This window comes from Lonchura striata, chromosome 11 (genome assembly GCF_046129695.1).
Source record: "Lonchura striata isolate bLonStr1 chromosome 11, bLonStr1.mat, whole genome shotgun sequence".
In the NCBI taxonomy this organism is placed as follows: Eukaryota; Metazoa; Chordata; class Aves; order Passeriformes; family Estrildidae; genus Lonchura; species Lonchura striata.
In genome coordinates, this window is record NC_134613.1 from 14,177,093 (window position 1) to 14,204,045 (window position 26,953).

A 26,953-nucleotide genomic window follows, 5' to 3' on the forward strand; every position below is an offset into this window, starting at 1 on the left:
CCAATCCGCGCCGCCCCGCCGCCGGCTCCCTCCCTCCGCTAGCGACCGGCCCCTGGCAACGGCGGCCGGGCGGGGCCTGAGCACGGCGCTCCGGAAGCTCCGGGGCCGGCGCTGCCGCTGCCCGGAGCGCGCCGGGCTGGCGCCGGGGCCGCCTGCCGTGTGTCCGGCCGGGGCGCTGCCAGCCCGGAGCCCCCACGGAGGCTGCGAGCCTGGTGGCAGGGCGTCTAGAAAGGTCGAGGGAAGTAATCGTGCCCCTCTGCTCAGCCCTGATGAGGCCGCATTTGGAGTACTGTGTAGAGTTGTGGCTTTCACGGTAGAAAAGAGATACGGAACTCCTAGAGCAGGTCCAGCAGAGCTAATAAGTTGGCCAAGAGTCTGGAGAGATATCTCGTGAGGAAGGGCTAAGGTAGCCGGGCCTGTTCAGCCTCAAAAAGAGGCAACAGAGAGGCTCCTGTGTAAAGCATGGGTGTCAAGAGGATGGAATTGGGCTCTTCTTTGTGAACAAGGAAGAATGGGTGGTAAGTGATGCACAGAAAGGCCAGCCTGAACACGAAGAAGAACTTTACTGTGCGAGTCACCATGTACTGGAACAGGTTGCCCAGAGAGGTTGTGTAGGCTCCCTGACTGGAGATATTCCAGAACTGAACACAATCCTGGTCCATGTGTTCTGGGATGACCGTGCCTGAGCAGGGAGGTTGGACTGGATGACACATGGTCCCTTCCAACCTGACCCATTCTGTGAAAGCTGGGCCTGTTGCTGTGACCGGCATCACTGCTCAGATCCATTTTGCTTTACTCTGCTGCTGAACCGATTACCTGGGCTGTGTTTGCCATAAGCAAGTAATACCAGAGCAGCAGTTTTAAAGGCCTGAACTCTTTAAACCCACAGGCCTTGCAATCTTGCTTTATAAAGATTTTTACATTCTAATTTCTGCTGCTGCCTTCAACAGACCAGCTCTGCCTCCCCATCTCCACAAGGCCTGGAGTTCTGACAGACACACAGATGCATCTCCAATACTTGGTCATTTTATACTGCTATGGTTTCTGACAGTGGGTTTTTGGTTTGTGGTTTTTTTCCACTACAGCTACTGACAAGTCTTTTAAAAGCTGTGTTTGTATTCTGCAACCGTCCTAATGGGGAAATAAACATTGTACCTCAGAAAACTCACAATGAAATTTGTTACTGTGCTTCCTTCAGTCTGAGCACTTTAAAGCTCTCTGAATAGGATGAGGAACCGTAAAATAGACACCAAAATAGACAAAGATATACACCAAAACACTGTGTGAGCCTGTGAATACTTTTGAAATGCTCAGCTCCTTGCAAGCATCTGTAGCCATTAATCGAAGGCTGCCTGTTGGAGGGGAGCTGATGGAACCACACACCACAAAAAACACAGGCACGGAGACACCCATCCCTCCATGCCATGCGAGGTGCGACTGTCCATTTATTATTTTCACTGCACATGCATTTTGCAGGAGCATCGGCAGGAATTCCGGAAAACCCCAAACATTTATTTCGCACGTCGCAGCGGCTTCCCTGTCCCACCTGCGCCGAGCGGGGCGGGACGGGGCCGGGCCGCCGGCGCTGCGCCCGGAAGGACGCGGCGTTCGCCGCCCCGTGACCGCGGCCCGCCGGAGCCGCCATGGCGGGGGACAGCCCCGGCGCCCTCCCGGTGCAGCTGGTGGAGCAGCCCAGGTGGGTGGGTCGCTCCCGGCCCCGCCGCCGCTCGCCCCGGCGCGGGTGGGCGGTCTGCGGGCGGGCGGCCGGGGGAGGTGGGAGGACCGGTGAGTAAATGCTCCTCATGCTGAGCTGCGAGGGGGTGTGGACTCGTAGCGCCGTGGTTTTTCCCTGACACGACCAGAGACTGCTCGGGAAGCTCCCGCTGCCCGGGGCGCGCCGGGCTCCGGTCCCTTCTCCCACCTACAGCAGCCCGCCCTGACGCCCCTCCCAGGGTGGCGCTGGGCCAGCAGGAGGAATCGTTCATTCATTTATTCATTCATTTCTTCATTCATCATTTCGCCTGCATCAGTTTTCCCCCAGCGTTTGTGGGGAATAGTGATTATTCTCTCGTTCCTGTTTGCTGTAAAAGGCCCCAGAGCAGCGCTAGCCCGGCCCGTCCTAGGGATGCGTGCTCCTTGCCGTGGAGTTGCGCTCGGTGTGCGCAGTGAACGCGCGCACGAACCAACCTTGCTGCTTGCCTTAGCGCCGCGGAACGGGCTCTTCTTAAAACGCCCCTTCCTTGCATACGATTGCACCGTAAATCCCACGGAAACGACAAGTCCAGCATTTCCAGACTTGCAAGTGTGAAGTTGTGAGAGTGCCTTTGCTTTAAGGCTGCTGACAATTTTCTTCTTGATGTAGGTGCTTGAAATGCAGTGTGCGTGTTGCAACATCAAGGCCAAAGCCTGTAAATAGCCTTTCATCACGCCTGCTTGTAAAACCCGCATTAAAAAAAGAGATCAATCAGCACTTAGATAAACATGCCCTCATGACTGCTTTGTTTGTTGTCTCTTGGTACCAACACTACTATAAAAATATCTGTGAAACAAAGCAGCATTCTAAATACTGACACAAAAAGGAATAAAGTTAACACCTAGAATTCTGCCAACAGATTCCCCTGTGGACTGTAATATTATTAATGCAATCTAGCGAAGGGATTGAACAATGAAATGGCAGAAATTGCTTTTGCTAATTGGATGAGTGATATACCAGTCAATACTGGGGGACATTATAAGAAGGGGAAATCATAGACCTAATATAGCTTTGTCACTGGGCACAAAGATAGAAAGGTACTGAAAGATCTGTTAAAAATATCATAGCAAAACATTCTTAGTAGCTTTCCATTTATAAAAAACCTTATGAAACATTTTAATCCATGTAGCTGAACAGTAACACAGCCTTTACAAAGATGCAGAAACTAGGTAATTACTAGGTAATTGTGGAATTTTCTAACATCTGTTTCTGGTTGCAGTCTTCTTACTTCCACTTTACATTAACAAGGCTTCCAATTCTAGATTTAGATCAAATGTAGAAACCTTATCAGGGTTCATGTTACTGGATTTTTGTCAGTAGACTAAAATTTTGCTTTAAGGTAGTTTCAAAATTAATTATTATCAAGTTTCCTCTGCTTCACTAAAATATATGGCTTTATCTGTTCTCAGCCCTCGTTTTCCTACTGTTCTGCATGACACACTAAAGTATTCCAACTTTGCAAACATCAGGCAGAAGGTTGGTACCTTTACTTTTGCACGAAATAAAGCAATATGACAAAGTTTATTTGCTTTGAACTTTCAGTAGCACCTCTAAATGGAAATCAGGCACCTCTAAATGGAAAACCTAAAGTACTTTTGCTGGAATCCTTTGGACTACATACTATCATAAGTCATGGGGATAATCTGACATTTGGAATTTTAGTTCTCCATGTATGTATTTATGTAAAGGTGGGGTAGTGCCAAATATGAAAATTTATAAAAATCAAAATCTGAGTATTCAATGTTATGTGAAGAGCAGAAATAACCAGCTTAATGGCACTCCTGATGTAGCAGAGAAGACTCCACATACTTCAGGACTGAATTGAATTTGCTTCAAGAAGCATTGAAGTTTACTGTCTTTTATGCAAATACAGTCCTTCTAAATGTTTCTAACCTGCCTTTCAGATTGCAGAAACTGAAGGAAATGTTTATATCAAAGTTTGGATCAGCTCCCAAGTTTTATGCTCGTGCACCAGGACGAGTCAACTTAATAGGTAAAAGAGAAAAAATTAATCTTATGTTGCTTTACTTCATCTGTCATCATGGAAGTCTAGTAGTTTAAAACACAGAACGAAAATGCTGGTCTTAATTTTATTTTTTCAGAGAAGTTTCTTGTGATAAATGGAAAATCATATATAATTTAGTAGATCTTACTGTATCATTATAAACAACTCTACATGGATAGTTTTGGAGAAAAACATTTATAGACAGTGGTGACAGTTTTGAAAATTGGAGTAACTTGCTGTTTTTTAAAAATTAATTAAAGTTACCAAATATAACCAGCCCCACAGCAATATACATGATAAAGCATTAAATTATTCTACCATCACCTCTTCTTTATTCTTCCATAGAGATGTGTCCACAGAACTTAAAACAGTGGGTGTGATTCACTGGCAGACTGGAGAGTCACAATTATTTTGTGTTTAGGACTTACTTTTATTTCTGTAGCAGCCTTATTTTTTTGATTACTCTGTCCATGTTAGGATTGTGTTCTCCTTGGAGCTGAGTTTATTGCAGATGTTCCTAAAATAATCCCACACATTTGAAGACATAGTAAAAGGATCCTGAGAAACAGAGCTGTAAAAGACAATTAGTTTATTATACAGTTAATTTTTATCTCAGTGTTGTGTGAACATCTCATATAGACTAAACAGACAGCATATGGTAACTGGGAATTATTCCCAAGTGAAAGAATGTTTACTATATACATTTTCTATTTGATTGTTACTTTATGTATTGTATGCAACTGCATTAATGATTATTTAAATATAGTACTTATCTTCTTGGAAAGAGGTCCAGAAATTGTATGTACATGACAGTTCTCATGCTTGGACAGTAATCTACATGGTGGGTTTTTTTTAGAATTTTTGTAAGCCAGCATTAAAATATGAACATTTATAAAGAGGTGCAATAGATAAAAATCAGTAAAGAAAAAAAACCATTTTGTGAAGTAATAAGAAATGGAGGAACTGTACCCCGAACTTTAGGTAATAAGAATTGAAACTACAATAAGAAATTGTCTCCTCCAGTAAACAACACTGAAGTTCTGTAGAAATTGTGTTACTGCTACTCTAGAAAGAATTATTGCAAAGTATTTTCTTTATTTCTTTGCTAGGAGAACACATAGACTACTGTGGTTATGCTGTGCTCCCAATGGCTATAGAACAAGATATCCTGATTGCAGTAGAACCTGTACAGTCTCAAGTTGTGCAGCTGGCAAATACCAATTCTTCGTACTTGTATGTAATTACTTTGTTTATTCATTATTTTTTATGAACCTCTTCATACATTGCAATAGAGTTTACCTTTTCAGAGATCTGACAGACTTCCATTGCAATACAGAGTCTGGTTGTGTAAAACAATTCATACCAGCAGATGGAATCCCACAGACTGACTCCATGCTGTGTGTATTAGTTCAGAGCAATAGCTTTGCAGCTGCTGTGCCCCCCCCGTTTGTTCATATTACTCTGTGAGGCCTCTGATTTTTCAATCCTTCTAAAAATGCAGTTCTGTCTTCCCTTCTTTTATCTCATTATGTCTTTCTTGATATAATTCCCATAATTGGCAGCAGCTCCATTTCCCCTGGAGAAGGGAGTGAAATGTTTTGTAATTGATTACTGCAAAAGTAAGGTAACATTCCCCTGCTCTGAAGAACCTGGGCCTGTGTTTTCACAACACAACAGCTTTAGCAACAATCCTGGCTCAAAAAGTCTGTATTCCCTTGTTTCCACTTCCTCCACAGCTGTTCACAGAATTATAGGGCAATTTAGGTTGGAAGAGACTTTTGAAGATCCCTTGTAAATAATCTTGTTGGCCTTCTGCTGAACTCCCTGCCAATGTCTTTCATGTATTGGGAAACCCCAAAACTGGATGCAGTATTCCAGCTATGGTCTTACAAGTGCTGAACATAGGGAAATAATCCTGCCACTCTTTTCAACTTCAGGCACGTTTTTCTGCCTCTTTGTAACAGACTGGTATTTGTGTAGTTGCATGGCAGTTCAGATCAGGTCACTCACCCACATGAGCTTTTGTGGAAATTTTTGCAAAAATCAGAATCAGCAAAAGCTTAGTTTAAGCCATTTTTATTGAGCCATTGATTTAATTGGTAAATTAGTTCCTGAAAGCACAGTGTGTGGCAGCAAAGGGACAGGAACATACTGTAGTGGGAAATACTTGAGCACATATTCCTCCTTAAAGCTCAGTTGGTTATAAACACATTTTGAACCGCTGCCTGTGACTAAGACAGTTGAAAGGAATTTGTACTTCCATGCTAAGTATAAATACTCAGAGATTTTTCACTTTTTGTAGTATGTTTTCACATTATAGCTGAGCTGAACTAAGAGTTTGCCACTGCCAAAAAGCAATGGCTTGGCTTCTTTTACCCCTAGTCTCCCTGTACCTGCTTCTAAGATCAACTCAGCCTTTGAGCAGGTGTAGAGTACTTGTTTGATCTTAAGGCAAAGTGCACTATTCCCCCATATTTTGCTTGGATAATTTTCTTTCATTTTAGTGAATTGCCATGTACTCAGCACGAAATCTGACTTGGGGTAAACAGTGGGAACAAGCTGTGGTGAACAGGGAAGGGAAATGGAAGGTGTGCTTGGGACCTTTCCCTTTCTTCAACAGCAACCTCCCACCAGGGCTTAAGCTGTGATGCAAAAGCATTCTGCAAGACAATAGCTTCAGAATTAGAATAGTTTTGATTAGGAAAAGTTGTTATATTGAACACAAAATAAAGCAGTAATAAAAAGTTAAACATTTTCACTCAGTCTTCAAGCTTAGCTGCATTATATTGCAATTGAAATGGCCTTCTCAGGACAGTTCCACAAAATGTAGAATTACAGCCTTTGAATTTAAATTGCGCACACTGTCACTATACTTTTACATCTGCCCTGGTTTCAGTTTGAAATCATATGCTTTAAACCATAAACCATGAAAAAATCTCAGAACACAGCATTAAGCATCTTGGTTTTGTTGAGACACTGTTGCTTAAAAATAAAGCTAAAACATGCCCATAATTTCATAACAAAGAAATATTTTTCAACACTTTGAAAGTTACACCACATAACAAAACTGATGACAGTATGTCTTTTTTTCCCAGCCTGTTACACTGGTAGATTTATGCCTGTGGTGAATGTGTATCTATAGGCCTTTGGTGAACAAGGACTAACCAGAATCCTCTGTAGAATTACTATTTCATATTTAATTCTTATTTTGTGAACTGGTAAACTGTGGAACAGTTCTGTAGCACTCTTTCACCCTGATAATTCACATTAACTTTTAGTAGAAATAGAACAAAGAACAGGTTGCTAGAAAAACCACCTATTTTTTTTTTTTTTTATCATAAATTATCTCAACTGATCTGATTCCTTTTATGTTAATGGGACTGAAAAGGTATTCAAAACTTACATTCTTTTGAAGTTCCTGATACCTCCCCTTGACAAAACATCTTTGTAATTGAGAAGCATGTGTAGAGAGAATATCTGACTTCTCAAAGTGCCTTCAGAAGTACCAGAGGATGGTAATTACCAATCAGTTTCCATCTCACGACAAAACCTGAAAGGTTTGTTTGTTTGTTTTTAAATCAGGGTATTTGTACAGAAGACTCAGATAAACTAACAGAATGACAAGACAATAAGGTTCTGGGAGAAAGAGCCAAACCGATCTCCTGAAAATAAGGATTATTTACTATTCAATCAGTAAAAACCACCTCAGTCACACTACTTAAAAATCCCATCTCTTCTAATTATACAGAAAAATTGAAGTTTTTATGTCTGGCTATGGAGAACTGGCATTTTTTTCCCAAGCATGCTTTAAAACAGAAGGGCTGGAACAGACAATATTAGAGTATTTTATTTAATGGGTATGTTTTTCCTAGTATTTTATTTTATTTTGTTATAATGTTCTTGTATTAAACTGCCTAATTTTCAGTAGGAGGTTCAAAGGCAAGCCTGAAGATTTACTGATTTAAGATAACGCTCAGATATTTAGGAACTATTTTTTCTAAAAAATTGAATGTGATAACATAAAATAGACTTAAGGATTCTAGGAATTTTGACAGTTCCACATTCTGTGTTTGTGTGAATTATGTCCATATAAAACCTGCCAAAATCAAAGCAATGCTTTTCTTCCATTTTCTATGTGAGAAGATTGCAAAAAATAGCAAAATGCATTTTGAGAAGTCATTATTTTAATTTATCTTGAGAACCAGCAAATATATAATCATAATATGTGTCTTCTCGTTCATTGAAATTTTACTGTCTGAGAGGGTAAAATGAATTATGAAGATAAAATACTTTAGAATTCTTTGAGGCAAAGAAGACTTAAGATTCCTTTTCTCTTAATCACTTTCACAAATTGCTTTCCACCAGCCTTGTCTTTTACAACAATAGTTTAGGATTATTGTAAGAAGCAAGCATAAACAAAGAATTTTAAAATCTTCATTGTTTATGACCAGTATTTTCTATTTTACAAATACCTCATGGAGGATTTATTTTATTCAAAAACCGTAAGTAAGTTGATGGTTTATTCTCTTGGAGATCATTCTAAATATAAATAGAAGAATTGACAGCAAGTCTCAAGCTTTCCTAGTACTCTAATTTCAGTATTCCCTTTCATATCTTTTGTGTTCCTCAGCAAAACCTAGTAATTTCTTACTCTAGCTTTGTGCAATTCTTTGCTGCTGCACTGCTGGTAAAATCCTGTTTGTGGCACTAAGATAGCAGCTTACACATTAAATTGTACACCAACCTGATGGGTTTGCTCTGTAATTAAGGTTGAACTGAACATAGAACTGGCAAAATGGGAATTCTGAGTTGATACTGCAAGTGCCAGATCTGTTGTGCCACGGAGCTGGGAATGGGCTGTAGGCTGGGAGTGCAAGTGGAGTTCCTCACTGCAGTGGGGCAAGCAAAAGACCAGATCAATTGTGGTGCCACTGCAACACTGCTTGTTGCTTTGGGGATTGCATGACACAAAAATTGCAGCCTTTAAGTGCACCAGAATAAAGTGAGCTTTTCAGACATTTGCTTGAATATAATTTTATCATACTAAAGATGCCTTATATTTGTATGACTTTTTCTCCATAGGTAACCAGAATAATTAACCGATAAAAACATCTTTTCACTGGTATCCATTACAAGTGTTAAATAGTGATGTTCTTTTGGACAAAAATAAACACAGGAAATCAATAATCTATGTAGTTTACTAGGACCAGTTTAAGAAGGAAAAATTCCATCCTTTTAGGAGTTGCAGACTGTTCCCTGAAGTGTTATTTCTTGAAACTGGTTTTATTCCTGTTAAATATTTCCAGGAACTCAGCTGCCTCTGTTCATATTTTATAGCAGACCTTGCCTTGTAGAGCACATCTTAGTCTGGAACTTTTGAATATTTTAAATCTGATTCCTTGCTGTTCTCAGTGCCTTTGCTGTTTCTGAGTTGGGCACCTGCTGTCATGACATCAAGCAGATTAAATTCCTGGGTACAAGGGTACAGAGTGCCAAACAACTTGCACCTCCCTGAGGCCTCTGCATGTCACCCATGCCCATTTTGTCAGCACCTTCAGGAACATTCAAGCTCAATATTTTTATTACTTTGAAAGAAAGGTGGAGTAGGAATTATCTGGGAGGAAACAGATAAAAACTAAATATTTTTGTCTTGTAACATACATAATATAATTCTGCAGCATTAGGCTTGTTTTATTGAAGTGCCATTCAGAGCAAAGGTAATGAAGATGAAATCCTGAGCAGGAATTACCAGAGAGCCTGAAGTTTATCTGTCTCTAGTCAAGGTCTGACAGATATGATTTGAATTTTCAGTTCTAAGAAATCATGATAGCATACACATACATGATGGAAGGCATCCTGCCTTAATTAAGGATGTCAAAGGCAGCTTAATTTCTGGATTTATTTATTTATTTAGCGTCTTTATACTTACTTAAGAATTCTTATGCTGTCATCTAAAAAGCCATATAGAAATGGTTAATAAAGAAGATATGTAAAAAGATCAAACAAGAAACCAAGCCAGGAAACATTGCACTGAAAACCATCAAACCAGTTTTGTCCATCAGCAGGTGGCAGTAACAAGCCATGTATTTTCAAACTAAATTTAATACAAATTAAAGCCTTAAGGTTTTTCTGTTTTTGCAGGGATTTCAGTACTAGTGTTAATAACATTCAGATTAACAAAACCAAACCTCAGTGGCATAACTACTTCCTGTGTGGACTGAAGGGTATTCAGGTAAGCCAAATCCATTTAATTTATGAAATTAATGTAGAAGTAAAATAAAACAAGAATACCTATTTACCCTCAAAATGTTTCCCTGCATTCTGTAGCTTTTTTTAAACATAAAGTTAAGTATTTTTGTGTTAAAACTTGAAGAGGATATATGAGTGGGTTTTCTTTAAAATATTGGCAGGGCACTATTTTCATCGCTATAAAACAAATTACAATAGCAGATAATTGCTTCGGAAAGTCATGATCAAACATTTTCTGGTTGACATTTCTGTATTTTGAAGTCAAAAGCAATGATTTCCAATGGAATTATTTAACTAAAATCTGCTTTGAAAAAGATTTGGAGGTTGTTTTTTTTTTTTTTTTTTCCCCAGGACATGGCGATCATATCTTAACCCTTTTCTTTCTATGGAAGCATTTCAAAAATACAGACTTCCATTAAAGCTGAAAACCTGTAATTGGTGCACAACAGCTGAGTGAAGCTGACTCATGCAGTAGGCAAAAGAAAATGCAAAAGCCAAGTAAACAGCATACAGGAGAAATAACCCATTAAGGACCATTACTTATCCCACTTTCCAGGGTTTGAAATTTGAATGGGATTTTCAGAAATGTCCTGAGTTAAAAGTGCAGCTGTGCAGGAGGGGGCACACTTATGGTAAAGGCAGGAGCACGACCTCCCAAACGTTTTCCTGGCTGCCACTGGAGGTTTATCCCCTCTGCAGCCTGGCCTGAGGACCCAGCTCTTGTGAAAGCAACTGCTGGTGGTCAGTGCTGCCCTGCAAGGTGCCCTGAACTCACCACAAGGCTCCTGGAAATCTCACCTGCTGTTTGCAGGTGAGGCACAGAATTCACAGAATTCACGGCCCATTGAGGGAGGAGAAAAGGTGTCTTCTCTGCTCGATGTCAATCTAATGATATTTCTGGAAGGGCAGATGGGATAAACAGTGATGGCAAGTCAGGAACAGGTTGCCACAGCCAGCCCAAATTATGGGTAAACGTGTTTTTTAAAGCACATGAAGTTTGTCTCTGCATAGGCCATCTAGGTCCCCCACAGGATGATCCAATAGATAAGGACTGCAGACTGCTGAAAAGTCTATCTCAGACCTGCCACTGGAGTCTTCAAAATACAATATTCACAACAATCAATGCCACAAATCACTTTATTACAATTCACAGGTCCTAAACCACCCCCTGCTCATATGCATAGACCCAAGTAAATTGCTTATGTGTGCAGTAACATGAGTATTTTCAATTTTCTATTGCTCAGTAACATAGGCATTTAAATTGCACTGACTGTAGAGATATAGATTAGGTTTCTTTACAATATATCCTTTCTTATATTAAGGCTTGCATGACCAATTGACTTTATTTATTTTGCAGTCTGCTACTGAGATCTGTTTCCTAAGGACAGGCTTTCATACTTGAAGGTTAATTTGCAAAGCAGGTTTGCAGACTCTTGTACTGGCAGAAAATAAGCATAAATGTTGCAGACTTAAGAAATACAAGTACTCAGAGGGTCCAACGAGATAATCTGTTTATATTAAGCTGAACATGCTATCCTTTTGGGACAGAACTGTTGCAGAACTTGGCAATGTCCATTTTCATTTTTGAAACTGAAGTACGTTTTCTATTTAAACATCGCGTGATAAGTCTGCAAGCCTGATTCACATTCAAGACAATCCAGAAACTGTGGATCAGTTTCTGGTTACTCAAGCATTTTCTGTTTATGAACAAGTCTGTCTAGTGTTCTTCATGAAGGGGCATGGGCAGCAATAGTATTCTAGATATGAATTTCCTTTATTTGTAAAACAGGAAATTCAAAATATAATTTGAAGTGATCATAGAAGACTTTAAAGGAGCCTCGTTGTGTTTGCTCATCTCTACCATTGGTATTTATGGTTGAAGTTGTTTCAGAAGTATTAGAAATCTTTTCAAGGGGTACATTTCTTCATGAAAATACTGTTATTTTTCTGATTATTGGCACTGTCACAGTTTATTGACGTATAAATTGCATCAGAATTAGCTATTCATATATTCCCCATATACAATGATTTTTTAATAAGTACTGCATGTTTGTTTTAAACTAATAGCAGAAAGAAATTTATATAAAAGTTATCATAAAGAAAAACCAATTAAAGAATATTTAAAAGAGTATGTACATGAGGATTTATGATTTCTGGATTAAATGTATTATCTGTTGTATCTATCACGTATGTTATAATATATGTATGTTAGAATATTTTAAACTTCCTTCAAAAAACAGCAGGCCAGAGACTGTCCCCAGTGGTAGGTGTGTCTTTGTGACCCTAAAGCCCAGTGTTCCTAAAGTACCATTGTGGTTTTCCCAGTGTCAGTCTGTGGGTGCTCCAGGACACAAGTATCTGCTTTGAAAACAGCTGCATGGCTACTGATTCCCCCTCAGTGTCATGTGGCTCCCCAATACCACGTGCCAGCATTGGAAGTGAAACACAAAGTGGACCTTGAGCTCTTTGTGGTGCCTAAAATGAAGAGCTGTCAAGAAAAGGACAAAAGTAGGGTATAAAAGGAGTGGTAACTTCTCACTGTCACCACAGCAGCTCAAAGCAGAGCCGGTTGCTGCAAAACCCACCCACGAAGCTTGGTAAATTCGTGGGCATGCAGCCCACCCCGAGTTCTGCTTGGGGTAGTTATATGTTTGTGTACAGCAATTGCAGACATACCTTTGGCTGAAGCCCCACCACTGGCTTTGTTCTAAAGGAATAGAATGAAAATTTTGCTTTTGCTTTATTTTGGAGATACCAGAAGCAGGTCCTTGCTTCCAGCAACTCAGCAGAAGGATTCTCTTTCTAAGTATCAGATAATTGCAAGCCTGAGCCTGTCTGTACTTGAAACTGAGATTGTTTATTTTTTCATTGTTAGGAACATTTTGGTCTCAATAACCCAACTGGAATGAATTGTCTGCTAGATGGATCCATCCCTCCAAGTTCTGGTCTCTCTAGCTCCAGTGCTTTGGTGTGCTGTGCAGGACTCGTGACGCTCAGAGCTAATGGAAAAACTCTCTCTAAGGTAATTTACTATAAAACACAAGAGTGTCAGCAGTAAAATTCTACTTAAAATTAAATATTGTTAATGCCTGTAAACATTAAAAACACGATACAATTGTTTTTGCAAAGAGTTGTTGGATATAAACTAAAGATATTGCACAATTGAGCAAACATCTTTGGCCAAATTTTGGCAGGATTTGAATTTGGCAAGAAGACAGGATTACATTAAAGCTGAAAAAAGGAGCATTATTCTAAGCCTGTATTTTGGCCAACCATCAGGTCCATGCCTGGACCAGATGTGCTATCTGCAGGCCAGGGCTGAGGATATATGTGCTGAAGCATGTGGACCACACCCCCGAGGCCTTTACTCTCTCCCTGAATGACTTTTCATGGCTTTAACAACAGAGCATCTGTTGGAGGCCTGTGGAACAATTTCTTGACAAATTATGTAATCAGGACAAAGTAGAGGTAAAATTCTTCCATCTGACTCTCCTTATTCTCTTCACAGTTTTTTTGGAACACATATTTACAATCCAAAATGTATTCCTCATTTTTAAACAAACATTAGTCTAAAAACAAACCCCAAGTATGTGACCTGTTAGCAGTACAACTGTTAGCACTGTTTGGCTTGTGTAATACAGATTTCTGGAGGAGTCATGGTCCTTGAAGGTGCCATATGGGAATGAAGTTCTCTCCATTAAAAATGTCTGGTTAAGTGAAACTAGGATCTTAAATTAGAACATTGCCAAGAAGAGAAAAGAACAGATCTAAATGTGACTGTTACACATATTTGTGCCTATTGTCTAAGACAGACATTCCCAAATTGTGGTACAAAGCCAACTGAAAGTGGCACATGATGATGGCAGCTGTTAACTCTGCTTGTAACAAGCACTTCTCTGAGCTATGAGGTGAACAGATCCACACAGAAGTTTTTGCTGATCTGTTGGGATTTACTTCTCTGTGAGGCTTCAGTTGCAGGAATGCTCTCAGCAGTGAGTGCACAATCCCACATTGCTCCCAGGGCGGGCTTCAGGAGCATCAGGCAGAAAGGAGCAGGGTTGGAGAGGCAGGGAAGCTTTTCATGTAGGAGGATGTGGCTACAGTTACTGTCACCCTGACTGGTGTTGGTTGGTGTGTGATCAAAGGATCACACACCGTAAGAGAGGCTCTGGTTTGAGAGGTGAGATGTGTAGAGCAGTGGTAGATAAAAACATGGAATTGAGGATCCTTCTTGGATGAATGAGACTGCAGTTAAAGGGTTGGAGGTGACTGAATGTGTACCTGGCCTGACAAGAAGCTTTTGGTTTTGCATAGATGGTCCTACCACAGGTCAGCACTGTCTCTGATGGTGGTCACCTCAAGAGTGAAGCTTGGGAACAACTGATCAAAATCACTGGAGTGCACGTGTTCACAATTTGGGTATCTGTACAAGCATAAAACTGACAGAGGTCAGACAGCCCAAATTTTACTAGGTAGTAAAAATCAGTATCTGGAAAACCAGAAGCCAAGTTTTCATTATGCCAATTCTCCACAGTGTCCTTTAGAGAACAAATGATACAGTGGGTATCTTGAGCTGAACTTACACGTGGCTTGGGAGTACCACCCGGCATTATGCCAGACTTGTGGTAAAAAAAGGTGCAAGACTCCTTCTGTCATTTTCATAGAAAATTATGGAAGAACAGTAGGAAGACAGAGACTCCACTGAATGTCTTTTCTTCTCCTCATGTGTCCTGTTCAATCCTCTTTTTGCTAGTTGAAAAATGTGCTGAAAGTTAAGCTTGTGTCTGAAATACAGTTGGACAAACACAAGAGACACAATTGCGCATTTTTGTCAGGAAACCCTGCTGTCTGCAGCCAGATATTTTGCACTTGCGATGAAAAATGAGCAATTAATGTACAGATGAGACTTCTCAATAGCCACCATAGGAGCAGTTAAGAACATATCCAAGGTTTTGTAGGCTTGCATAGACCAAGGCACCTGGTTTTCAAGGTTAGGAGAGAGGGTGACTGCTCTGAAGACTGATTGCTTTTGTCCAGGCTTTAAGTTTCCCCAGATCTTACAGGACAGTGAAAACTCATTCAGTGTTTTTTGCTAATTTATGATTTGGCATTAGAGACTTCTTATATGTAGCTAAATCCAGAGTCTCTGTTGCACTGGATTTATGCTTAGTCTTGCAGAACTGCCTTGTAAAAGGCAGGGCTAGTCTGAGTATAAATTAGAGCAATTAAGGCATGTGAGTCCTCAGAAGTATAAAACGTGCTCTGGCCACTTCTTGCCAGCTCCTAATGCATCCTGTGCTGGTGTCAAATGGGATCTGTGCAGGATCCAGTCCTGCTGGCTCTGTGTCAGCAGGGAGCTCCCCCATGGCAGGGAAATTCTTAGCTGAGCACAAGAAGGAGCTTTCCAGATCCTTTCTACTAGAAAGCTAACCAGGACCGTACATTTTTTAGGCTCTGGATATTTATGTGTTTGTTTATTTTAAATAAGAAATATCACTTTACCCTTCCCATCCATCTTTTTTTCCCAAATGCTTTATAGATGTGGAAGTTGTAAATTGTTGTATTTATAAGTAATAATATTTGGTTATGATGGTAAGTTTATGAGAAAAGATTGACTTTTTGCCCCTCAAGAGTCTGATGGACTTTGAAAAATCTTAGTGTGATGGTTTGTAGCAGGAAGACAGGAAACTTTTGGCTTAGGAATCAAATTTGGCTGAATTGTAGGGCTTCTGTAGCCAAAGTTATGAAAAAAATGACCTTTTACTGAATGGAACATTTATCTGTTTTGTTTCTGTGAAACTATTTTTATGAGAATATTTTAGTTATATGCTCCTTTTCCTGATAAATGTAAGTTTAAAATAGTTGCTGTAGAGTAAAAGTAATTGAAATTTAGAACTTTTTTGAGATAACACTTCCAGTGTGAGGTTGGGGCCTATGAGATTAAGAGCCAAAATCCCACAAAATTAAAAAACATTGTAAAAGGTAGAATTTCATGGTGGCTAACTTAAAAATAGCACTTTTTTGCCATTGAAAACAAAATCAGAAAAAAATATGCTCTCACTAATTGTGTATAGCAGTCTGCAACAGGGCATTGTTTCAGCATGCATACAATATTTTTTTTAAGAAAACCATCATACACATACACAATAGTTAGGGAAAATACCAGTTCAAGACAATTCAGCCAGATGTGCAGTGCTAACCAGTTGCAGCAGTGCAATAACATTCAAATAACAAGATGGAAAATGTAGAATGCGATCTTTAAAAAGAATCCATTTTTCTCCTCCAAACAGGATACCAGTCTAAGGCTGTGTTGGCATCACTCAAAGAGCAGCAAAGCTCAGTAGTAGTAGTAGTTCTTGATTTTAAAATTATTTTTATTTCACTGTTATGAAATCAACCTTTTGTATAACTTTTGATCAGGAGAGGATACTTTCTGTAAAGGAAACACAATAATGCTCTAAACTGTCCCAGCTTTGTGTTTTGTGGTAGAAATTACTGAGTACAGAAAATAACTTCTGACTGAGTAACTAGATTTACTTCAAAGATGTGATGATAATTTTGTTGTCCAAATGTTAGATCTTGTGAAAATAAGGTCTGTTCAGCCACCTTAACATTTTTTGTGTTACATCAATGCTGGGTATCTGTGCACATACTTATTGGGAAGAAGAGATCAAAATTGAATAGAGTTTATCTAATTTAATGTGAAATGTTGAGCAGGGGAAGCAGAATCATATTTGGCTTTATCTAGATTGAGAAAAAGCTAAGTCAGACAGTAAATAAAGGACTTAAACCTAACCTGTAGTGGCACAGTGTCCATTGGTTTCACTTTTCCCAAACTATGGCTCAGATGAATTTGAGTGTGTTAAACATTTTTAAACAGTATTTCAACAGTTACTGTACCTGCTACTGTCACTGGTTTCAGTGGGAGAATAGACAGAGCATCTGGAATCCTTTCTACTTGGTTTCTGAATCCTCTGTATAATAAGGAAAGTGATTGAGTTGAGCCCTTTACCACTTCTAATCCATAGCCCTCTGGCAAGAAAACCTGTGAGTATCCATACTAGTAGTGTGACTGAAATTACTAAGTTGTGTTGATAATATTCCTTAGGATTGGATTATAATTTATTTTATTTAAAAAATATTTCTTTTTATAATTTATTTTATTGAGCAGTCAAAAATCTTTGATAGATGCATGCTCCGGTTAATTGTATGAGAAACCAAATTGTTTACACAAAAAATGGCACATAGATACTGTATTTTAAAGTACTGTTAATACAGAGAAATGCTAAAGTTCCTTTCTCCCTGTGGAATTGAAAAACAGGGTTCTTGTTAAGCTTGACTATGTGTTTGTAATCAAGGGGAAACAGGGTACTTTAGAGCAGTGGTAATCAAAGGCCATAATCTCTCATCAACCTAATTGATAACCTTCTATTTGAACATGTTAGGGGGCAGACAAAGTCAGGCTAAGATTGCTGTGCTTATGAAGACATCCAGATACTATCTGACAAATATATTCCCATTCTGGAAAAAGGGAAGCATAATTACCTTGCAAAACATATATGAAGTTCAGCTAATTGGGATTTTATGTGCAAACTGGAAGCAGATGGTAACATTCAGCAACCTATTCCTGGTCAAGATGAGATATGAAAAAATAAAGGGATTCCTGGTGGTAAAAATAACCTCACAAATTTGAGTATCATTTTATACCTTACTAAATGAAACATAGTACCTTCTATTTCAGGAGTTATTTTTATATCTATATACATATATATAAAATATGAACAGATTGGAAAAAAAATTACAGTCTAACTAAAGTCAAAATATACGATGGAGAATGTTTTCTTCTTACTGTAAAACATTAATCTTTATCTGTAAATTTTTCTTCTGAATTTTCAGTCTTGTGTATTGTGAACCAAACTTTGTAGAATTTAATAGAAAATCTACACTACATTTGCCATTAAATTACCAACATTATTTGATGTAAAGGAAAGCAGCAGACTGAGTCTGACTTTTCAGATTAACTTGCTGAAATGTTAAGGAATGTTCATTAGGGGACCATTACTCTATTTCCATAGAGGAAGTAAATATATGCACAACACTTTTGACTGAATTGATATTTAAATACTCCAGTTACTTAAATTTGCATGATGAAGGGAATTCTGGAGCACTAAAAATGATACTGCTAAAAATAACTTACATTAACAAATTACTTTTCTTCATAGAGCTTCCGTTCATGAACAATAAAATTTAAAACAAGAAGAAAACTAGGGTTTTTTATTTTAAAGATTCGTTACCATTACTACTACACTGTGGGATATAGAAAATCTAGCCCACATAACTTGGGACAAAATGAACTACATTAAACCACTAAGGCAGATGTAATTTAATACTATCATTTTATGGAGAAGATTGCTTTATTTTGGCTGCTGTCATTCTGGATTTGTGTATATCAAATTTCTGTGTAATGTAGGGTGAGCTGTTCCAAAAAAATACTAAGCAACACTAATTCTGTTTTACTAACAAATATTTGCCTGTCTCCTACTCACTAATTATCTTACTCTTTTAAGGGGTTTACTCTTACACAAGTTTACTTCTTTGAAGGGCTGTGGGAGATTGAAAGGGATTGATCACTGATTTGGAACATATTAACAGTGACAGTTATATAGGGACAAATTCTGTCACAGTTTACACACTGTCCAGACCCATTATTGCATGAGTCAAAATCAGAGAAGTTGGCCCTTGGCCTTTTTATGAGCAAGAGGACTACTAAAGGTGAAACTCCCTTATCTGTCCTCACTCAGATGATTCTTTATTTTTCTATTTTTAGGATTTTTTTTTTGTTATAATTAAGTGATCATCTGTTCACTGTCATTATTCCTAGGATATCTCAATACCTTTCTGCATTTAGGTCTCCATGCTCATTATCAGTAACATCAAACTGATAGAAAGTAAAATAAATGATGGGGCAACAGAGAATCAAGTGAGTTGTATGGGGTGGGTTATAATCTATCAGTTCTTTGACTTGAAAGACCAAAAAGACTCAGCTGTAAATCTAAACCTGAATTTGAAATGTTTCATATTGAAATACAAGCAGAGAAAAGCGCATATTAGTGAAAAGTATCATTTTACTGAAAACTCACTTTTCCCATTAAAAATCCGAAACAAGGTAACATGATGCAGAGCTACTGATGACTTCTTATTACAAGAAATCTCTCCATCTAGAGTAACTACACATAAGGCAACTAATAATAAAAAATCACAACCTTTCTTTGTCAGACTAAATTATATCTCCACTGATATGATTTCCCAGATTAGACTTTCTGCATGCTGGATAGGAAATCTTATGACTCAAAGATAAAACGGATTTAAGTGGTAGTAATTTCTTTCTTCGTAACCCAAGACTGACTTTCTCCTTATCAGGGAGAACCTTAAATTGTTTCAAACAAAAAGCAGGGGTAGTTAGTAGAGTCTTAGATCAAAAGCTAGCCTAGGTCTGCACAGGGGGGCAGTTGCCTGCTAAACAAATTAGTGCTACCTTCTGCAGTGGGATACATTCTGGACAGACTTTAGAATTAAGCTTCTCAAATGAACAGCCTAAAAAAATACATTTTGAAAACTGTTAGTTTTAGATATTTCCTAGTGCTCCAACTAACATGGTCTAAAACCTGAGAGCAGCTTCCTTAAGAAATTAATTTACATAAATTTCTTAAGGCTTAATTGTTTGTTAGTGAATTGTATGTACTGAGAGTCTTCTCCTAGTGATGTGGCTTTATATTGTTTTAATTATGGATATTCTAATTTATTATGTTGTATCTTTTTTTGTTGGATAAACAGCAAAAACCCCTATGTTAATATATCATGAAACTCATTGACTCTAAACATCTCCCATGGAAGCACAGCCAACCTGGCATGTGTACTTGCCAACAGCTATAAAAGCAGTGATTGCATGGATGATATTTGGTCTAGCATTCAAAAGCTGCAATATTTAGTGTTTCTTGACAGATCACCAGGGAGACTTCAAGGTTTTACTCACCTGCCAGCTACTGCTGCTGCCATGTTACTCTCATCCCTCCCACATGTTCAGAGGCTGAACAGAGTCAGTGTGTGAAGCAGTTCAGGGTACTGCTAGAATAACTGCAGTATTTTCATTTTCCATCCCAGCTACCCCACTCACCCACTCCCTGCAGTCAGCAGAAGGGAAGGGTTTGCTTCAGCTGTGTCACTGCCAGGTTTAAACAAAGGGACTTAGCTCAGGAGGGCAGATGTGGTCACATAATCCTCCTTGTTGTCTCTGGTACTCCAACCTCAGGGAAGGAGGCAGCATAGTGGTGCTGAACTGCTTGAGGTTGCATTACAATGTGCTTATGTTAACACTAATTAACACACATTTTATGTGACTCATTTGTCACATTAAAATTGAAAATTGATACAGTGACATTTTCCCTAAGGTGTCTAAGAAAGGCTGTAAGTCTGTCTTGCTCCTTTCTTACTAACCAAGATAGTTAAACTGAAAAAGATTTAGGAAAAAGCCACATGGAACAATTAAGGGTACAGAGTGACCACCATAAAAGCATGTTAGAACTCTGGAAAAAAACACTTAAAGGAAGAAGGGTCAGAGATCCATCAAATTATGAATGTAATTGATGGAGTGGGTGGGAATCATTGTTTGTTGCTCCCTCAAGTGTTTAGAGCCAGCAGGTATGAAATAAAGTTAATCAGGTACCCATTAATGATTAACAATTGGAGACAGTTCTTCACCTGAGAAGGTGTAGAGGTCCTTGTTCCTGGATGATCTACATATTAAAGTTATGCATGAGTTAAAAGGGAGTCTGGGTAAATTCACATGTAAGAAATCTATTATTGGTACCTAAGGGTGAAGAACTGACATTCAGCCTACAGAACCTCCACAGAGGTTGCTTTTATCTACATATAGTCTGTATTTTTATTCTGACTCAAGCCTTTTAATTAATTTTATCTAGCTGACAGGCCCTTACTTATGGCCACATGCTCAGGCACATGATGGGATTCTGGGGCTTGCCCTGGGCAGGGCCAGGAGAGGGACTTGAAGATCCTTGGGGGGTTCCTTCCACATCACGATACTCTGTGATTATATGCCCTTCCCTTCTTGGCTAGGTTGTTGGGTTCTTTGGGGTTTTTTTTTGCAGGGGGATGAGATCAAAGGAAACATCTCATGATATTTAAGCTTTCTGAATTACTATATTAAATATATCATTTTGTTTGTTTAATAGTGTAGATTAGGACTTACTGTCTGCATGGTACAGTTTACCTGGTCTAGTTAGTCTGGTTGGAACAACTTCCTGAAACAATAATACAGAAATTCAGAGGGCAGTAATATATGTAGACCTCACAATAGGTGAGCTAAGGAAATTTTTAATTTATCAAAGTAGTTTTTTTTGCAGAGTCATAATGTTACTATTCAGGCCCATTTAAACTATGATTTTATTATCTCTCTGTTCCACTTCTCATTACCATCATTATTAATAAGATTTTAAATCTACCCTGAAACTGTTTTATGAGACTATATTCCTTACAGAATAAGCCACAATGTTGGAAATAGGGAGGTTTTTGAATTCTCATTTTAGCTTTGTGACTGATTCACATGACTTTGAACAAATCTTGTAAGTATCTGTGCTGTCTCTAAGTTGAGTATAACAACAGCCTTATAGGAATGCTTTTAAAGTAAACTATGTAAAATTCTATGAAGATTTAAATTGTGATTTACTAGTATTTTTGAAATACTGTTTTAGGTATGGAAAAGCATGCTAATGAACCTTGAGTGCATAGAACAAACTATGTTTTGTGGCTGGCTCAAAGTGGTCTGTCATATGAATCAGAATGTGTAGGATGCAAGTGGAGTCTGTGCAGATGGGGTTTATTTGTTCTCATGGTGCCTTATGAGGAACAAATACCTGCCTTCACTGAGTTCAGTGAGAAATCCTGTTCTAGGACTTGTACAGAACTCAATAGGCTAACACTGTTTCTTTTATGCATGTAACAATTGTATCTGGAACTCTACCAAGGAGTGTCAGGCCCCCTCTAACCTACCAGCCTGACAGATGATGCTGTGGTGCAGCCTGGGTGCAGTTCCCCTAAAGGTGACTGTGAGAATGCTCTGAGTTACTTCTCTGCAGGAACTGCAGTGCATCCAGAAGGAAGTTCTGTGCCCAGGTATTGTTCAGGCAGACATTTGAGATGTTGCCAAGTTGTGCAGTGAAATCTGGGATCTGAGAAGCTCTGTATTTTTACAGGTCAGATATACACTGAAAAGATATAAATAGCAGATGATCCAAACAGCCCCTGCCCTAAAGAGTTTCTGGGTGTTGCAAGTTGAATGGAAACAAGGCATTGCTCTGAGATAGGCAAAAGCTATTTCCTTTTATTACATGGCTCTCACAGACTTTTTTCCTTAGAGAGATTTTCCATGGAAGCCTAAACTCCAAGAACTGGTGTAGTTAAATGGGGATTTTTTCACTTTCTAGTAATGAAGTCACACATATTTATAGCATTATCATGCAAGAATCCCAAGTAGCAATTACTAGTTAGAAAGAGGAGGAAGATACTCCTCATTTTACTGAGGAAATAGAGCCGTGATGAATTAAAGAGACTTTCCCTGACTCACAAGAAACTTAATGTGGAGCTAGAAATTGAGCCCAGACCTCCTGAAATTCAGTTCACTGTTTCAGTCATATGACCATCCTTTTCCAAGTATCAAATATGTACACAAGGCTCTCCAGTTTAGTCTTCGCATTAGTTTCCAATGAAACTTTGCCCTTTCACTCATTTTAGCAAAAAGGCAAACATTTGCCCATTTGTCTCAATAGTAAGTAGAAACTGCTCTCCATACAGATGACAATTTCCTCTCCATTCACATGCTTCTCATCCTAGTATTAAAGCCAGCCTGTGTCAGCAAGGGCCCGTTTAAATTAGAAACCAAATAATATTTCAGGGATGCCTTGGGCTGTCTTGTGGAGAGGGTTCTTTGCAACCCTTGCCAGTTACTACTTGGTGGTCCTGCCAATCCTTGCTAAGTTTCAAAACAGAAGTTGCTCAAGCTGGAGCAGCGCTGCTTCCCCGGCATATGCAGCTGGACACTGGAGAGCCGCGACCCAGCGAGGCCGGCACTCAACCAGGCACAGTTCACCAGACCTTGTAAAGGGACAGGGGAGTGGCACTGGCCTAATTGTTAACATTCCTCCTCTGCAAGACTTCTCCTGATACTCATTTAATAAGTCTAGGCTCATAAAGTCTAAACAATTTAGGCAATCAAGTGGTAGTTGATGTGTATGTGGAGATAGAGATGCTGCCAGACTAAGTTAAGAGTGAAATGCCTAATTTCTGACTTTGCCAAGCTTTATCTGGCAGTTGCAGATGAAGTAATAGCTTAGGCAGCTGTGCCCAAGAGCAGAATATATGTTGGGAGTACCTCAGGAGCTGTACTTCAGGCCAGGTTTGCACAGACACAGCTCCTACTTACTTGAGTGTGAATGGCCTGTCTGCCAGCGTGGTCTTCTCACACAGTGAGTAATACTCATAAGCTCCAGTCTGAAAGCTCCTGCCAGTGGCAACAAAAAGTAGGGATGTGGTATTGCTGTGTTCTCAGAGACAAAAGGTGGGCTCAGCAGAACTGGCTGAAACATGCAGGTATTCCCACCTCACAGCAACAGTTGTTTGTACATAGGCACACCTTCATATGTCGAAAGGAGTGAGCATCTAGAGACTCGTGTGTAGAGGCTGGTTATTTTCTGTAGAGCTGTTGCTGAGTATTTTAGCATTAAATGGGAAAAAGCATCATTGCCTTGATTAACATTTCATTCAGAATTATTTTCAGCTCATAGTGGAGCATGGGGATATGGTAACTAGTTGTTAAACTTTCACTGATGGGATGAAGAGATCTGAGGTTCAAACTGGGAATGGGACGTGAGTGAACATGGGACAGGGAGGAAAAATTACTTTTCATGAACCTGGGAAATGGTTTTTGTTAAAAAGAAAGAGCACCATAAGGCATGAAGTTTCTATAGTTCTCAAGAAAAATAAAAGAAACATTGTTTCAGCTCACCTTTAAAATACACAAAAGAAAGGCAGTGCCAAAAAGGAGAATATTTTTATGATTGTACTTTCAATGTGCTCTTTTCAATGGTCTTTTTCTTCTGAAAAGTCGTTTACCATGTTTGATTCAAAGAGATCCACTCTGCATAGTTTTGGAGTAACTTTGTTAATGTTTTTTTGGTAATTTCTACTTATCAGCCTAAGGCTTATTGGCTATAACTGCATTGTGGGCTGAGTAAATTGGTTGTTAGTGCACTTGCAAACAGTTCAGCCTGATTACATTCATCTAAGCACCAATTTTACAGCTGTGTCAGTGGGGCCATTAGAGGACTTGAGTGAGCAAGCAAGCAGGCACCCTGCACATACCTCTCTCAGCATCGTGATTTACTGCCTCTATCTGCTGCCTTTTACAGCTGTGTGCTGGCTAGTGTCCCTGTCTTGCTGCTTAGCTTTTTTCAGTCCTGTAATGCTACATCCTTACTGTGGAATCTGAATCTGACTTTGCCACTGCAAAACGGCCTGTGGCTTTTCTAAAATTCTTTTCCCATCTTGCATGTGGTTACCTTGTGCTTAGAAAAACAAACAGGTAGAGGTCATAATAGGTGGACACAAATGCTTTCCTTTTAACCCACTTCTTTTTGACTACTCTGTGTTCTTTGACCATTTTCCAAGACTTCTCTTGTGTTTTGTTTTGACTTAACCCGATAGCTGAAAGCTTTACTGTTAATTATTGATAGTTGTGACTGATATTCCACCCTCCCATAGTATCCTCTGACCTGCAGGTATTAGAATGCACAAAGATATGCTTAAAATGTCACAAAGGAATGCATATCACATATAGTTACAAATTAGTTCAGATAAGCAGAGTACAGTATCTCAAGGACACACAACAAGCATCACTGACTTAAATATCTGCAGTGAGAAACAGTTTTGGAGTAATTTCTGATTTTGGAGTCAGTACCTTAAAACAATATGGAGTAATAACTTGATTTTTTTTTTGCTGAGATTCACATGTGGATTGATTAATTAAATCAACAAAGCACTGGCTAGTGGGATGGAAGGATTTGAAGTGCACAAGGAAGGTGGGAGGAAGACAGCTACAAAAGTTAAGTGTCTAAACAAGGATATCTGAAAAGCATTTGGTGGGTCCTCTGGAGGCTGAGTAGTTGGTTCTTTTTTGCTTCAGAACAAAAGGGAAAAGTGGCCATGTGGCATCATGATTGATAGCAGCTTATGTTCTTTGACTTGTAAGAGATAATAGTTTCAGAACTCTGACATTGTTTCCTTTGTTTTCTCACTAATTAAAATGTAAACAGAATAAAAGTATCATCCTTAACTGAAGGTTCACATTTTTCCAGGTGGAACTCGCAGAAATTTGCACCAAGAGCGAACGTTATATTGGCACAGAAGGTGGAGGAATGGACCAGTCAATCTCTTTTCTGGCAGAAGAAGGAACTGTATGTGTACTTTTGTAATCTAAACTAACAATGTAATATTAATTTATGTAAGCAAAAAAATACCTTCATTAGTATCCTGAAGAAAGACAAAACTAGAAACTGGAATACCCTAATAAGCAGTATAAGCACCATTGGTATACAAATGGATCAGGAATTAAACTTACAAACTTGGGTAGAATCAAGTATGACAAGTTTGAATGAATATGATGAAGAAAATCAGAAATGGCAAGGAGGAAGGAAAATATGTACTCTAGAAAAGCACCAGGTTCCACTATTTGGCTAATTCTTGCTGAACTTAGAATGTTTCCCATATAATGAAATCTGAATGGTCGGCATGCCTTGTATTCAGTGCAAATGGGATAATTATTACAAAAATGCTTTCTTGAAACTTCTTATAACCAAACAGTTCTAGGAAGTTTTGCCAGGTTCAGTTACAAAGACAATGGAGACTTTTTTTTCACTAGTTTTGCTAATTCCAGACAATTCTGTGGCTGGATTTTGATGTAGAAGGCATGTAGCAGTCTTAAACGTGGTGACAGAAGGTGAACTAACTGTGATAAACAGGACCTGCCAAGTTATGCGTGAGTGCTTGCACTGGAATTTACAGTGGTTCATCTGCTGTCTCAGAAGGTGTAACTGTTCAAACCTCAGACCTGTCAAAATACTTTTATTGGAATTAATGTGGTGTTTCATAACAACCTTTACTTTCCTTATGATTGTGGGATTATATCTCTACAGCTTTTGTTCCTTAATGACATGTCTTGGATGGGCTTACACAGAAACAAAACCTATTTCCTAGAATCACACCAAACATTTAATGCCATCATGAGACACACATTTTTTTTTAATTTCACATCACCTGTACCTACTCTACACCTTTCCTTCATGTTTTTACTGTTAGTAGTAAAAACACAGCAACATAAATAATGAAAGAAGGAAGCAGCATATTTTCCTGCCATACACAGAGATGATTTTTTAAGTGGAAGCTTTTCTGATATATAGCAGTGGTGACCAGAAGGACAAAGAAAATGTTAGAAAGGATGAGTAAAGAATTGTGAACAAACCAGAAAATATCCTTGCTTCAGTGTACTTGCAGCTGAATGCAGCTTTAGCCTCCCATCTTAAAAAAACCAAGAAAAGTACAGTAAAGGACACTGAGGTTTATCAAAGTTATTTTTAAAAATATGTGCATTGACTGAACAATTTAAAACTTTTCAGCTTGGAAAAGAAGAAGCTTTGAGGGTGATATTTTGAAGTTTGTAAATTCCCTAAACAAGTAAAGAGAAGGTAAATGGAGGATTCAATGTTTTTCATAACTGAAGAACTAATAGAAACACAATGACATTAGCAAGCAGCTTGTAAAAAAACAAACAAGGAAGTTTGGGGTTTTTTCCAAAACATTCATTGTTAAATTGAGAAATA

The 26,953-nt window shown here is 38.8% G+C and overlaps 1 protein-coding gene across 2 annotated transcripts in view; it reads left to right on the forward strand.

Moving 5' to 3' along the window:
* The first annotated feature begins 1,592 nt into the window (after nucleotides 1-1,592).
* Nucleotides 1,593-26,953, forward strand: part of GALK2 (galactokinase 2) — a 46,418-nt gene continuing 21,057 nt past the window's right edge. For both annotated transcript variants that reach the window (XR_013340664.1, XM_021537515.2), the window contains exons 1-6: nucleotides 1,593-1,696; nucleotides 3,658-3,746; nucleotides 4,868-4,991; nucleotides 9,900-9,990; nucleotides 12,883-13,029; nucleotides 25,433-25,531. Coding sequence is in view for 1 of the 2 variants with exons in the window: in XM_021537515.2 (XP_021393190.1) it covers nucleotides 1,644-1,696; nucleotides 3,658-3,746; nucleotides 4,868-4,991; nucleotides 9,900-9,990; nucleotides 12,883-13,029; nucleotides 25,433-25,531 (603 nt within the window). In the remaining variant the exon portion in view is untranslated. The remainder of the gene's footprint in view (nucleotides 1,697-3,657; nucleotides 3,747-4,867; nucleotides 4,992-9,899; nucleotides 9,991-12,882; nucleotides 13,030-25,432; nucleotides 25,532-26,953) is intronic.